At 38.9% G+C, this 15,582-nt stretch overlaps 1 protein-coding gene and 1 long non-coding RNA gene across 2 annotated transcripts; both read left to right on the top strand.

Moving 5' to 3' along the window:
* The first annotated feature begins 2,166 nt into the window (after window positions 1-2,166).
* LOC126588296 (uncharacterized) lies at window positions 2,167-3,448 on the top strand. The gene is made up of 2 exons (XR_007611403.1): window positions 2,167-2,502; window positions 2,721-3,448. It is a non-coding gene; the product is annotated as an uncharacterized LOC126588296 (long non-coding RNA).
* Window positions 3,449-14,541: 11,093 nt separating this feature from the next.
* Window positions 14,542-15,577, top strand: LOC126588287 (DNA polymerase II subunit B4). The gene is made up of 3 exons (XM_050253371.1): window positions 14,542-14,786; window positions 14,888-14,994; window positions 15,169-15,577. The coding sequence occupies exons 1-3, from the start codon at window positions 14,614-14,616 to the stop codon at window positions 15,387-15,389; spliced, it is 501 nt and encodes a 166-aa protein (XP_050109328.1). The 5' UTR covers window positions 14,542-14,613; the 3' UTR covers window positions 15,390-15,577.
* The last annotated feature ends 5 nt before the right edge of the window (window positions 15,578-15,582 follow it).

Consider the following 15,582-nt stretch of genomic DNA (forward strand, 5'->3'; position numbering starts at 1 on the left):
GGTGATATTCCTTGGTGTATGCTTTTCGCAGACGATATAGTGTTGATAGATGAAACTCAGGAAGGGGTAAATGCAAAGCTTAACCTTTGGAGAGAAGTGTTGGAATCTAAAGGTCTTCGCCTAAGCCGATCAAAGACAGAATATATGGAGTGCAAGTTCAGTGCAAATGGAGGTCAAAACGAGTTAGGGGTGAGGATCGGAGATCAAGAAATACCAAAGAGCGACCGTTTTCGTTACCTAGGATCTATCTTGCAAAAGAACGGAGAATTAGATGGAGATCTCAACCATAGAATACAAGCTGGATGGATGAAGTGGAAGAGTGCATCCGGCGTGTTGTGTGACCGCCGTATGCCACTGAAGCTCAAGGGAAAATTTTATAGGACGGCAATAAGGCCGGCGATGCTGTATGGCACAGAATGTTGGGCGGTGAAGCATCAACACGTACACAAAATGGGTGTAGCGGAGATGAGGATGCTTCGTTGGATGTGTGGGCACACGAGAAAGGATAAGATTAGGAATGAGGATATCCGGGGTAAAGTAGGAGTAGCCGAAATTGAAGGAAAGATGAGAGAAAATCGGTTACGGTGGTTTGGACATGTGCAAAGAAGGCCTACTGACGCTCCGATTAGAAGATGCGACTATGAGATAGAGGTTCAGGGCCGAAGGGGCAGAGGAAGACCTAGGAAAACTTTGGAAGAGACCCTAAGAAAAGACTTAGAGTACTTGGATCTAACGGAGGACATGACACATGACAGAACACAATGGCGTTCTAAGATTCATATAGCCGATCCCACTCAGTGACTTGGATTTTCCAAGTCTCCAACCGAGAAGTTTTCCTCACTCGGGAAATTAAGGGAACACTACCTCAACCTATATGCTCCACTCACAAAGCTTCAACATACAAGCTTCAACAAAAGAAAATTCAAAGAACTTAGCGAAGAAGGCTTTGGTGTATTTAACACAATACGTTGAAATGAAGGAAAGCTTATTTATTGATATTCCCGATAAGTTACAAATATGTACATATACTTGAGTCAAAATAAACAAACAAGAGGGAGCCTTCACAAAGGTTGCTTAGGAGAAGTCTCAGTAGTCGGTAGAGCCCCAGAAAGAGAAGGCACCGGAGGGGGATCATTCGGAGCCTCAGTACTGGACAAAACCCTAGAAGGAGGAGGCATCAGAGATTGATCATTTGGAGCCTCATTACGCGGTACAGCCCCAGAAGACAAAGGCAATAAATGCCTTTGGAACAAACCCACAAATCTCTGATGATCAAGTAAAACCTGACCATCAGATTCCTTCATCTGGTCAAGCTTCCTCTTCATGTTTGTAGCATAGTCATGCGCGAGCCGGTGCAACTGTTTATTCTCATGCTTGAGCCCTCTAATCTCCTATTTGAGACTCATCACTTCAGCCGCCAATGATTCAACTTGGCGGGTTCGAGCAAATAGGCGTTGGGCCATATTAGACACAGAACCTGCACACTGAACACTGAGAGCCAGAGAATCCTTAACAGACAACTCATCAGACCGTTTGGAAAGTAGTCTGTTATCTTTGGGAGTGAGAAGGTTCCTGGCCACTACCGCAGCGGTCATATCATTCTTCATCACGGAATCCCCAACGGTAAGAGGACCAGTAGGGGAGACGAAGGATGGGCGCCATATGTTGTCTGGAGAAGGCGGGGCTGCCTCTTCAACAAGGTTCAAGTCAAAACGACGGTCGGAGGGGCCAGACATTTTCAAAGGTGTTGAAGAGAGAAGAGGTCGGACAAATCAAGATCTTAGAAGTGCAAGAATGGAGCTTCTACTGGTGGATATTCAAGTGTGCTTTGGAACTTAATGTCAGCCCCTATAAAAATCTGCACTCGACGAAGCTTCAGAAATCGAAGAGGCGCCTGCTCAGAAATCGAAGAGGCGTTTGCTTTCTCAAAAGCTGGGCTGCTCAGAGACCACGAGGGTCGATCTCAGAAATCGAAGAGGTGTTTGCTTTCTCAAAAGCTGGGCTGCTCAAAGACCACAAAGGCCGATCTCAGAAATCGAAGAGGCTTGCTTTCTCAAAAGCTGGGCTGCTCAGAGACCACGAGGGTCGATTTCAGAAATCGAAGAGGCACCTACTTTTCCAGCCTTGTCAGCACCTGTCACACGCACACTCAGCTTTGCGGAAATTATGGGCATTATGTTGAAGATTTCTGGCGAAGTAGAAAGCACATGAATCGTACTGTTCAATCACCCACTTCCCACACGCAACAGTAGCTCATGGGTACCACAGATAACTTTGCCAAAGTTCTCTGACAAAGTTGAGACACGTGAAGCTTGCAGCTCCCACTACATCGCTCTGACCAAGAAGGGTAAAAGAATTGCAAAGAAACAACACTAACAAAGTTTAGACACATAAATTTTGAAGGTCTAGCTACCATATTATTACCCACAAGGGTAAAGTAACAGTACCACTGCTGGATAATTGGAAAGTCCCGGTGTGTCAACCTCTGTGCTTCGTGGCAAGGTAGACTAGCAAACATGCCCAACCTTTACTCACATTCGAGAAAACACTCCTAACAAGATTGCTTGCTCCAAAATCGAAGAGGCACCGCCCTCCGAATCTCGAGAGCCAGACTCCCAATATGATTACTTTCTCAAAAATCGAAGAGAGGGTAAAGGAACAGTACCACTGCTGGATAATTGGAAAGTCCCTGTGTGTCAACCTTTGTGCTTCGTGGCAAGGTAGACTAGCAAACATGCCCAACCTTTACTCACATTCGAGAAAACACTCCCAACAAGATTGCTTGCTCCAAAATCGAAGAGGCACCGCCCTCCGAATCTCGAGAGCCAGACTCCCAACATGATTACTTTCTCAAAATCGAAGAGAGGGTAAAGGAACAGTACCACTGCTGGATAATTGGAAAGTCCCTGTGTGTCAACCTCTGTGCTTCGTGGCAAGGTAGACTAGCAAACATGCCCAACCTTTACTCACATTCGAGAAAACACTCCCAACAAGATTGCTTGCTCCAAAATCGAAGAGGCACGGCCCTCCGAATCTCGAGAGCCAGACTCCCAACATGATTACTTTCTCAAAAATTGAAGAGACACCACTCTCCGAATCTCGAGAGCCAGACCCCCAGCAGGATTGCTTTCTCAAAAATCGAAGAGGCATCGTTCTCCGAATCTCGAGAGCCAGACCCCCGACAGGTCTGTAATCTTCACACGCAACATCAGCTTTCCAGATACCACAAACCACTTTTTCAAAGTGCTCTGACAGAGTTAAAACATGTGAAGCTGGCAGCTCCCACTACGGTGCTATAACCAAGCAGGGTAAAGGAATAGCATTATTACTTGATGTTAGGGAGACTCCTATATATGTCGACTTCCATCCCTAACGGACAGGCAGACCTGCAAAAATGCTCAACCCTTTCTCTTATCTGAGAGGGCACTCCCAACAAAGCCTTTCGAAATATTCAGCTTTCTTTCCCCCCGATAATACCTCTGTAAACAAGCTATAGTAGAGCAAGAATATCTCATATCATCAGGGTTAAAAGCAAGAGTATCCCATATCATGCTTTTTCCCTGTCTTTTCCTTTGGCCTTGTTCTTACCTGCAAGACAAGGAGAAAGAGAGCAATCAGTCAGCACTTGGAATCAAGCTTCCAGCCAGGAACTGACTGCCTGGAACCCCTTACCTGATTACTTACCTGGCATTGCTCTCGAGTACTCATCTTCAACATCTTATGCTTCCAGGGAAGATACCGCATCTACCTGAGGAACAGATAGGGCAAGTGAGAAGGATACAAGGAAGCATGTGGAGACAAGCGTAACAGCACACGTGCCGATACATCCACTACTCTATCAAAAGCAAAAGTATCCCATATCAGCAGGGTCGAACGTACTCTAGATTTGATGGACTTGTTTTGACCCTCAAATTCTTCAGTCGGCCTTATACTCTGGAGGAAACCAGAAAACCCTCCAGCCCAGTTCAAGAATAAGCCTGTGGAAAGTTACTTCTTCAAAAGCAAAAGTATCCCATATCATCTCTCCTCATTTTTCTTCTCTTTATCCTTCATGCTGCCTGCAAGATAGGGAGAATGTGAACAATCAGCCGGAGCTCTGATTGCTTACCTTGTCTGTCACCTCTTTCAGCAGATCCCCCAGCTCGGCGACTTGGGGGACTCCTACTACATGGTTTGTATCTCGCTTGACCAAGCATGAAACTACAAGTAAGCTTCAAGTGAAATTGATACATTACCTTGTGCATCTCCACCAGTTACAGATACCACCCCTGGATGGAGGAAGAGTACTTCCAGAGAAGATGCCACATCTACCTATGAGACAGATAAGGCAAGTCAAGACGATACCACACTCCGGTACTTAGAAGTTTCGTGGCTACGAGATCATTCTCCCACAATATTTCCTAATGTCATTTGTACTAAATCATTCACTTGTACTCACTCAAGGAGAGCTTGAACCTATGTACTTGTGTAAACCCTTCACAATTAATGAGAACTCCTCTATTCCGTGGACGTAGCCAATCTGGGTGAACCACGTACATCTTGTGTTTGCTTTCCTATCTCTATCCATTTATATACTTATCCACACTAATGACCGGAGCAATCTAGCGAAGATCACAAAAAGTGACCGTTTTCGCTACCTAGGATCTATCTTGCAAGAGAACGGAGAATTAGATGGAGATCTCAACCATAGAATACAAGTTGGATGGATGAAGTGTAAGAGTGCATCCGGCGTGTTGTGTGACCGTCGTAGGCCACTGAAGCTCAAGGAAAATTTTATAGGACGGCAATAAGGCCAGCGATGTTGTATGGCACAGAATGTTGGGCGGTGAAGCATCAACGTACACAAAATGGGTGTAGCGGAGATGAGGATGCTTCGTGGGATGTATGGGCACACGAGAAAGGATAAAATTGGGAATTAGGATATCCGAGGTAAAGTAGGAGTAGACAAAATTGAAGGAAATATGAGAGAAAATCGGTTCCGGTGGTTTGGACATGTGCAAAGAAGGTCTACTGACGCTCCGGTTCGAAAATGTGACTACGGGACAGAGGTTCGGGGCCGAAGGAGTAGAGGAAGACCTAGGAAAACTTTGGAAGAGACTCTAAGAAAAGACTTGAATACTTGGATCTAACGGAGGACATGACACAAATGAGCGCAATGGCGTTCTAGGATTCATATAGCCGACCCCACTTAGTGGGAAAAGGCTTTGTTGTTGTATTGTTTTCACAGAAATAATGGACTGATAGAGAAAAATAAAGAAAAGAAAGAAAAGCATGGAAAGTGGAGAGGGAATAGAGACACGGAATGGTAGAGTTGGAAAGATAAAAAAAAAAGAAAAGGCAGAGGGAGTGGACATGGCATTAAGGAAAGAGATATAGAAACGGGCAGACAAAAGGGAGTGGAAGGCAGGTGAGAAAGCTGGCAGCGGGAGGATAGAAATAAAATAAGAAGTGAAAGGAGGAGGTTATAGAGAGCAGCACGGAAGGAGGTCCAGGGGGAAATAAGAAGGGCTGCCTTTGGCAGCGTGAAAGAGAGGCGCGGGGACAGAGGCAGACGGACAGCAGCTGGGAAAGAAAAAGCTGCCCTTGGCAGCGGACGGGAAGAAGCAGGAGAAGGCTGTCTTGGAGCTGGAGAGAAGGCTGCCTTTGGCAGCGTGAGACCGGAGGAAAATAAAGAAGCAGCTGAGCTGCCTTGCGGTGCGGGGGAAAGAAAAGCTGCCTTTGCAGCTGGCGAGTCAGAGAGAGGCTGCTTGGAGCAGCGTGAAAACGCGCAGAAGGAGGAGCTTTGTTGCCCTTGCAGCTTTGAAAAACAAAAAGCAGAAACGTAGAGAAGCACAAAGCAAGGAAAGGAAAACAGAAGCCACGGACAGAAGCAAAAACTCCTTTTATCTTCCGGTTAAATCTTTCCAAACTTATATTTTATTTCTGTTTTAATAATGTGTAACTAATCTTATTTTGGCTAGAGGTTAATTCAAAGCCATGAATATATTTGTAATATGAATTGATTACCTTCAGTTGTGATTTCTGAGTTGTGATTTAATTTGCTTAACTGCTTGATTGATAACTTATTTTTGTATGTCGATTAAGAATGCATACTTAATTTACATGCATGAATTTGATGCTAGAATATAAGTGAATTTCACCTAATCGTTATGAACTTATATTCACAAGTAGTGAAGGTTGCTAGTCACAATCACGTTAAGTAAATTCTTGGCATAAGTTTCATGCAAATCATAGTAACGAGTGCCTCGTCAATGCTTATGTTTTTTCATAGAACTTAATGATTCTTGCTTGTATCTCTATTATGCAATTCATGTAGGGAACTTGTAGGGAATGTTTTGGGTTGTCGTATGCAATCATCCAACCCAATAACTTGTGGAAAAACTGAGGGTTAATTAGTGCAATTCACGGTTAATTTGGGGCGTTGAGATTTACAATTTATTGAAAGAACAACTGAAAATCAATTTAGGTTGCATATGTGTCATGTGTGGAGAAGAACCCTCTAGCTAGTCCGTCACCTATCCTTTCACCTTAATTTCATGTTTTTGTCAATTCTGTAATTTATTTAAGTTTAATTTACTTTTCATCAAAACCAAACCCCCCATTATTAAATTATATTATTTAGTTAGTTTTCATTGTTGTTAGTCTTTTAATTCAATTTCCGTCCATTTCAGTTCCTAGTGTCTAATTTGATTATTTTCATTATTTTGAGTCATTCTAAGTGTGTTTCGAGTTATTAGAGTTTTTAGCCTAGTTTTGTGTCCTTGAGTCTTATTTAATATTTTTAATAGATTAGCAATCCCTCCTAATCCCCGGCCTAGAACGATACCCTACTTACATCTATACTACAATTGTCAAAAGAGGGTTTAATTTGTGTGTCAAGTAATTTTCGCATCAGATACCACAAAATCTTATGTTATACTTAATGAAAGTATGAATAAACTCTTAAGTATTAGTAAATCTATTGTTTTGATGAGATACTCATTCTACGAAACTAGTTTCAATGATCCAACCGTCAAACATGTTTGTATATACTTCGAGATCGCATACGCAAAAAATTGCAAAAAACAAACATTCAGAGATCAAGTAATGAGACAAAACTTTTCGACGGTTATAAAACGAAAAATCACGATTTAACTGTCATTTTAACTCCGATTTTGATGATTTTTTGCAGCTACACTCCTTGACCCTATATGAATACAATGATTGAATTCGATCTTTAATTTAAAATATTTACACTAGTGGATACCAAAAAATCTTATGTTATACTTAATGAATGTATGAATAAACTTTTAAGTGTTAGTGAATCTACTGTTTTGATGAGATACACGCATTCTACGAAACTAGTTTTAATGATCCAATTGTCGAACATGTTTGTATATACTTCGAGATCGCATACGCCAAAAATTGCAAAAAACAAACATTCAGAGATCAAGTAATGGGACAAAACTTTTCGACGGTTATAAAATGAAAAATCACGATTTAACGGTTATTTTAACTCCGATTTTGATGATTTTTTACAGCTACACTCCTTGACTCTATATGAATACAAAGAATGAATTCGATCTTCAATTTAAAATATTTACACTAGTGGATATCACAAAATCTTATGTTATACTTAATAAAAGTATGAATAAACTATAATAATTTTATATATTAATTTAACAATTTTATACCCCTAAAAACTATAATAATTATATAATATAATTATATATATTAAATTAAATTTAAAAAATTGATGACCATTGGATCGGTGGAGATCAAACCAAAGTTCAAATACAATTTCATGATGATCGATGTAAATCGAGGATTTTGTAAATTGAGGTTTAAACTTTTGAGAAAGACTTCACAACCTTGAAAACAAAAACTCTTTCATTTTGCATATCCTTGCACATTTAATATTTGTAATAAATTAGTAGTGTATGTATTATTTTTTTATTAGGCTCTTATTTTCGAGTGTAGATGTAGTACTTAAACGACAAATGTGTTTTAATATTTTGAAGTAATATTTATGTGGCAATGTGTGGTATGTGCAAATTTAAGAAAAAAAATATTTTTCTTAACAGGTCATAACGGGTCGGGTCACTTTACCCGTTGGGTAAAGTGACCCGATCTGTTAAGGACCCGTTAAGATAACGGGTGTGACACGACACGACCCGTTAAGATAACAGGTGATACACGAAAACGACACGAACACAACAGACACGACCCGTTTTCCAGGCCTACTGCAAAGTAATGATAACTTTAAGGTGAAGTCAAAGTTCATATTATAAGCATAAGATATCCGATGATGAGAACTATTTTCATACTACAACCTAAAGATTTGTAATGTTTGACATGTGGTAAATATCCATATGTTTAAGTTTCTTAGGTGGTTAGTGGTCACTGAACTTTGTTCAACAGACAAGCACATGTATATTCACAGTGTGTCCAACATGTGTAGCACAATATCATGCTACCTTAATTAAAAATAAAATCTAAGAAAAACAAAAAGGTAAAACAATAAAAAAGAGTCAATTGACAAAAGGCTAATATGTATGTAAATTTGAGTAGAGTTGATGATTAATTGATGTTAGGAATTCTCTGTGTAAGTCGAAGGTCAATTTTGGTTAAATGATAGGGCTCATGCTTAATTAATCTAAGCACGTCCATGATAGGCTGGCTCATGCTCCTTGGCTAGCTCTTCCTTCCACGACGAGATTTCTGACTGCGATTTCTCATCAACTTAAGACCTGCAAGAACCAAGCAGGGAACCTGTTTTCCAAAACCAAGAAGGTAAGCTTGAGAGGCAAACATTAGTCCAAACCCTGACAAAGAAGCTATGTCTAGGGTACTGTTAGGGCTGGCTTCGGTTTTTTGCCAAAACTGAAAACTGAACTGAAATTTCGGTTCGGTTTGGTTTTTTCCATGAAAATTGTTTTTATTTTTTATTTTTTTATTTTTTTAAATTTTAAATCTGGATATTGGCATGTTATTTAGCTGTCCCTAAAATCATTCCAAAAAACATAATAACGTTTAGACCTTAAACTTGATAAAATAGCGTGATAAACTATATTACTGAAACCTAACTACTAGAACAAATGAATATCAAATCAAGTTGTTTTCATGACTACCTGGAACAACATGCTCTTATTCCGTGTATGCAAGAAATACCATCATCATGGCATGGCATCCATCCAAGTGGAGAACACTCATCAACCTGTGATTTATAAATTCTCTCCGAGAAGCTTATGGTTTTCGTTGCAGTATCCGTGGGTGGGTAGGTTATATATTGCATAGGAGATGAATGAGTTGGGAAAGGAATATATGCCTAATATCATCCTAATGATTGTTATTTGCTGCAGGTTTGCTATACATAGAGAAATACATATCCAATGCAAAATAATATTTGAAATGTGGCATGCATATAATACAGTTTACTCTTGTTTTATATTTTTTATTTTTTTTATTTTTTTTTTAAATTTGGATATTGGTAAATAAACAATATTTTGGGCTTAAAGTTTGGGTTTAGAATTTCTTAAGGCTTTATTTTTAATATTTTGGGTTTAAAGTTTGGCAACACATTGGGTTTAGCACATTTGGGCTTACAAATTGGGTTTAGAAAATAATACCCAAAACTGATAATTAAATTAAAAAAATAAAAAAATATTAATTTAATTAATTTGGTTCGGTTCAGTTTCTAGACCACTGAAATCAAAACCGAACCAAAAGAATTTGGTTCGGTTTGATTTTTTTGGTTTTGGTTCGGTTCGGTTTTCGATTTTTTTTCGATTTTCAATTTTTTGAACCCACCCCTAGGTACTGTTACACTATAATTGTAGCGTTTTATCTTAATGACACAAAGATATGTTTAATTTATTTATTTATTTTTTTAGATGATATTGGGGAGTGCTAGCAATTCTCTCACGTCTACTCATGCCATGCATATTCCACTAGCACGTAAAACTAAAAATTTAATTATTATTTGGTTGACCAACTAAAATTTTCATTATCCTAACTGGGGATGGTTTCAGTTCAGTAATCGAACTGAAAACACAAATTGAAAACTGGACTCGATAAGTTTGTAATTTTTGGTTTCACAAAATTCGGTATTTCGAGTCAGTTCGGTAATTGAAAAAGAAGAAAGAAGGAGAAATTGTAGGAGGATTCAAATTTAGCAACAACCAATTGCTCTAAACTAGAAACAACTGCAACCACCAAATTCTTAAACCTTGAACTTCAAACCATGCTCTAAATAATTTATCCCAAATTAAAAGCCTAAGTTCTGAAATTCATCCTCAAATCAAAATTAAAACTCTAATTCTCATTCACAAATTCTTAAATCCTGAATTTCATCTCATGCCCTAGTAATGTATCTCAAATTAAAACATAAATCCTAAAATTCATTATCGATTTGAAATAAAAAAAACCATAATTTCACAATTTCACATTTTGTAATTTGACACACCCAGACTGGAGTTGAGGTGTGCTGGCCGTCACGTGAAAGTGACGTAGCCAAAAGTGCAAAAGAAGTAATTAAAAAAAATGTGAACAAATTAAAACCAAACTAAAACTTATTCAACCATAGATAAGTGAGTATGCGGAAGTGGTCAAACCCAAATTACAAACATTCAGAGCATAGGTTATAATAAAGTGCATTCATACAGAAAAGAGCACAAAATACACAACTAGAGAAAAGAACCCTACATAATTTAGTGGAATGTCAGAACCGCCGTAAATCCTCGTGTGCCACCAAGAAGAACAACTATCTAGTACCTAGAGGGGCGAAAAACCGAAGGGTGAGTGGGCAAAAACAAAGCTTTAGAAAGCACATTTATCTTTTCTGAAAGTACTAACCCCTCACTGTAAAACTCGTATAGTTTCCAGAAAATAATACTACATATATGAATGAAAACCCATGCACCAAAAGTAGTGACAACAATAGCATGACATGTCACGATATCTCAGTAATAATAAATGTAAGTCAGGTGTGAATCAATCTAAACTATCATGCCAGTCGGAGTCACCTATTGTGACCTGTACGACTAGATCTATTGCTCATCAGTATATGCTTGCACACGAGTCGGAGTCACCTAGTGTGACCTGTACGACAGGGTTAGGTGTAAATACGTATACTGTAGTGCTACGATCACGTGAAGACTAGCGATAAATCGAGGGTCACATACGAGTCGGAGTCACCTAATGTGACATGTACGACATGGCTGGCACCAAACTTAGATACTAGGCGAGCGTGCAGTGCGGGAGGTGAACATCACGTGAAAGACTAGCCTTGGCCCGGGGTGGGAGCACTAACGCAGGGATGCGGCAATGATGAGCTTTAAATGAATATATGCACACCAATATAATGCAACCATTTCAATCACATAACAACTCACCTAAACTTACCTCTACCTCTCGTAGGATTATATGGCATGTTCACAATTTCATAACAATGCATATTTAAATATAACTCAATTAAACCAAGGCATGCTATGCATAAATGAACTTTAAAACATTTCTAGAAACAGTAAAGTTTATATATATATACACAAAAACAAATGCCCACTCACTGATATGTCGAAAGGTTGTAGCCCCCTAGCCTCGCTTGTCCGCGTTCGTCCTCGGGGTAGGTCTCCTCTATATGCAAAACAACTACTTCCAATTAATTAAAATAGCACATAAATCAAAATCTAGGATAAACTTCTCATAGTTTTCTCAAATGGAAGGTTTGAATATACGAAAATGATCTACTCGAAGTCACGAACCCATACATGAAAACCACTAGCTGGCCGGAGGCCGGACGCGCCCTCATGCACCGTCCAACCCACGACTATACGCGTAAGAACGTGCACGGCATGTGCCGACTGAACCCTAACGGACGTTAGGAATATTCCGTTAAATAGTAACGACGTTACCTGACTCCGTAAGAATATTCCGTCAACTTTGAGTGAATATTCGCCTTATTCTCCAGTGAGCTTCGCCGTCTGTCTACACTGGCGCTGCTGTCTAGTTCGCCTGTTTCTGGAACATCTTGTCGGATTTTGGGAAAATTTTCAAACCTTCATATCTTTGTCATTTCTCAACCAAAATCCATGAAATTTATACGGATTTGAAGCTCTTAAGGAGTATAACAAGTTCGTACCTCTTGAGAGTCTAAAATCAAACGGAAAATGGCCTGAAAATCCTTTGAAAGATTCAACCAAAACTGAAGCTTCTCGAACTCGCTTGATCCGACGTCAACTCCACTCCAAACTTAGTCTAGGATCCCTATGGAGTTGAATAGAAGCTTCCCCACATCCTAAAACCTTGCAACCTCGCCTGAATTGCGTCGGAGCAAAGTGCACCAAATTGGAGCTTCCGAGTTGGCGAGTTAAAACTCGTCCGTTCGACAATCAGGTGGTACAATTGGGTTCGTGAGGTCAAGATGAACACTATGGTGGTCTTTGTAGGTTCGATTTGTGATGATTTCATGTAAGAATCTGGTGATGGTGGCTTGGGTGCGAGAAGGAAGAAGAAGGTTCGAGAATGAGAGAGAGAATACTTGATTGGGTAGGGAAGAGAGAGATATAATCTGTTTGGGCTAGGGAAAATATGAGCTAAAATAATTGGTGGATATAGGTACAGGTCAAGGTTTCAACGAGAAAAGTGATAAAGGTTCGTAAAAACGTAATCTAACTTACTATATCCAAAACAGTGTCTCCAACACTGATTAATTAATACACCCATGAAAATAATTCTACCCGTTTGTGCACTTTAATTATTTGTAACTTTTCGTGACGACTCTTGCACTGATGCACTTGTGACGTCGAGGCCAATTTAACTACGATAACGAGAAAATAATTTAAAACTACATATGTACATCCACGTCACTTAGCCAACCAGGGCATTAACGTCACTTTACACACTCACGGAGAAAATTACATAGAAAATAGGGACGGGTCATCATATAATTAGATAGCGAAGAAGAGAGAGAGGTATGAGTTCGAGATTTTCGTGATTGCGGTGTGATTGAGGGCATGGTGTGGTTAGTCATCATTGTGGTTTGGTGTGGCCAGCTTTTTGATAGTTGGAAAAGAAAGTGATTTGATCGAGAGAGAGGGGGCGTCAGAGTCAAGATAGAGGGAGTGAGTAATTGAGGCGAGGTCGAGAGAGAGAGAGAGTTGAGTTTAAACGAACGATTGAGATTCAATCTTAACCAAATCCAATGACTAATATTAATTTAATTAGATAAAAAATTATATTAAAAACTTTTCGGTTCATTTCGGGTTTATCGAACAAACGATTATTGGAAACCAAATACCATATCGAATATTTTGGTAGTTTTCTGTTTTGGTTTTTTTATTTTGGTTTGTTTTTTCTTTTTCTGTATTCAAGTATTTCGGGATTTTTTCCCAACGCTAATAGTAATAAAGAAGAAATTAAATAATGGGATTTAGTATAATTAAAAGTTTAGTTTTGAGTGCTAGTGGAGTACACGTGGCATGAGAAGAATGAAATGAGAATGTTTCTAACATTTCTTTCATTAGCATATGTCTTTCATTAGCATATGACGTCACGGTAATAATGTACATGTGTTATATGAGTTGCTCTTCTGTTCAAGGACCATAGTTAAAATTTACTGAAAAAGTTACTGAAAAAGTTTGGACTAGTGCAATGGCCTAAACAGTCACTTTTATTTGGTTTTGAATAGTATTTTGCAACTCAATGATGAGTAGGAGTTACTACACAAAACTCTTTAAGTTTGACTCATAAAATGTTGTGCTTCTGAATGGAACAGTCATTATAGGCCTAGTTTGGTATTATTGTGCTTTTAATAAAAAAAAATTGTTTCTGCTGTGCTGTGAGAATAAACAGTTGTAAAATAAAGTTGTTAAGTGTTTGGTAAACATTTTTCTATAAAAGTGCTTTTAATAAAAAAAACAGTGTCTAAGTGTTTGATATACTTTTATATAAATTGCTTTAAATATGTTAAATGACTAAAAAATATATAGTATTTAATGTGATATAATAATTGTCAAATACAATAATGTAGGGGCAAATATTGTAATTTTGTAAAACATGTAGGGGTATAGTTGTCATTTGAAAAGTTCATTAAATGAGCATTGGTTACCATACTTTAAAAAAAAAGCACTTTTTTAGAAGTATAATAGATCTTACTTCTGCTTTTCTATGTTTTTATACTTTCATTGACAACAGTTGTTTCGAAAAAACATTTTTTTTTTGTTTTACCAAATACAGCTAATGTTTTCATATTTTTTTAATAAACTGATTTTTTTTAAAGTACCACAATCCCGAACCAACCCATAATCACTCTGCAAGTATCATTTATGTTAAAAATCAATTAAAACTAAGGTCTTTAATCAATAAACTAAAACAAATACATAAGTGGTTCGTTAGCTAACAACAATTTTAAATAAAACAAAAAAAAAAAAAAAAAAAAAAAAACAAAATAAAAAACGGAGGGAAACGAGAGTGAGGATTAAGAATGGCGGGAATGAACACCGAAATTACCATCATAACCTCGGCCCCCTTTTTGATACCTCCGATTGGACGATTGGACGATTGGACGATTGGACGACTGGAGACAGAGTGTGACAGAAAGAATCATAGAAGGGAGAGAAGGAAAGGAAAAAAGAAATGGAGAAAGTGGTGGCGGAAGCGGAGGAGCTGCCGAAGGCTATCGTGCGACGGGTGGTGAAGGATAAGCTTTCCCAGTGCCACAAAGGCGACGGCGACCTAATCGTTCACAAAGAAGCGATCCTAGCATTCTCCGAAAGCTCCCGGATCTTCATCCACTACCTTTCCGCCACGTATGCACCTCCCGCCCTCTCTCTAGTCTCTCTCTGCCATAATCTTTTAATTATTCGCAGTAATTGTAATTAATTAGGTTAAATGTGTGATTTGGGTGCAGAGCAAATGACATATGCAGGGAAAAGAAGAGGCAGACGATCAGCGGCGACGACGTGTTGAAGGCGCTGGAAGAGATCGAGTTTCCTGAGTTCATCAAGCCTCTTGAAGGTCAATCGCTTTTAAGTTTTCATTGGTATATGTCAAAAGTTGTGCCCGTGAGGTGTTTGATGAAATGCCTAACTCGCTGGTTTTTTCTGTGGATCTGAAATGCGCATATGATTGATTTCTCTTTGGTTTTTTGAAAGCAAATTCGTTCAATTTGGTTGATTTGGATGCGTGCAGACCTAAGGCCGAGGAATCCCGGGAAGGGTGCAGGAAAGAATGAAGGAAAGAATGCGACGAAGAATGCAGGAACAAGTGGAGGAAAGAATGCAGGAAAAAAAGCGGGAACGTCAAAAACAAAAGAAGTGAAGAAGAAGAGGAAATTGGAAGAATCATCGTCGCGGAAGCAAGGCGGAAAGGATGAGGACAACCAAGATGAGGATGGCAGTGGTGATGAATGAGTAAGCAGGCGGGGAATACACATATTCTGCTAGTTTTTGTGTTATTCGTTTTCTTCTTTGTTTGCTTCTCCATCAAAATCTATAACTGCCCATGTTATTTTCGAACAATCAGCAATTTGGTTATCCTTCAGAATCTTCATATTTTTACTCTTCGAATGCGAATTAAGATGAAAATTGCTTCTGTGAAAGCTAC

This window comes from Malus sylvestris, chromosome 11 (genome assembly GCF_916048215.2).
Source record: "Malus sylvestris chromosome 11, drMalSylv7.2, whole genome shotgun sequence".
Classification (NCBI taxonomy): Eukaryota; Viridiplantae; Streptophyta; class Magnoliopsida; order Rosales; family Rosaceae; genus Malus; species Malus sylvestris.

Excerpts from the sequence above, each read along its gene's own strand:
- LOC126588287 (XM_050253371.1), top strand. The coding sequence starts at position 14,614 with ATGGAGAAAGTGGTGGCGGAAGCGGAGGAGCTGCCGAAGGCTATCGTG. Across the intron at positions 14,787-14,887 it reads ATCCACTACCTTTCCGCCAC|AGCAAATGACATATGCAGGG; the intron begins GTATGCACCTCC and ends ATTTGGGTGCAG. Across the intron at positions 14,995-15,168 it reads GTTCATCAAGCCTCTTGAAG|ACCTAAGGCCGAGGAATCCC; the intron begins GTCAATCGCTTT and ends GGATGCGTGCAG.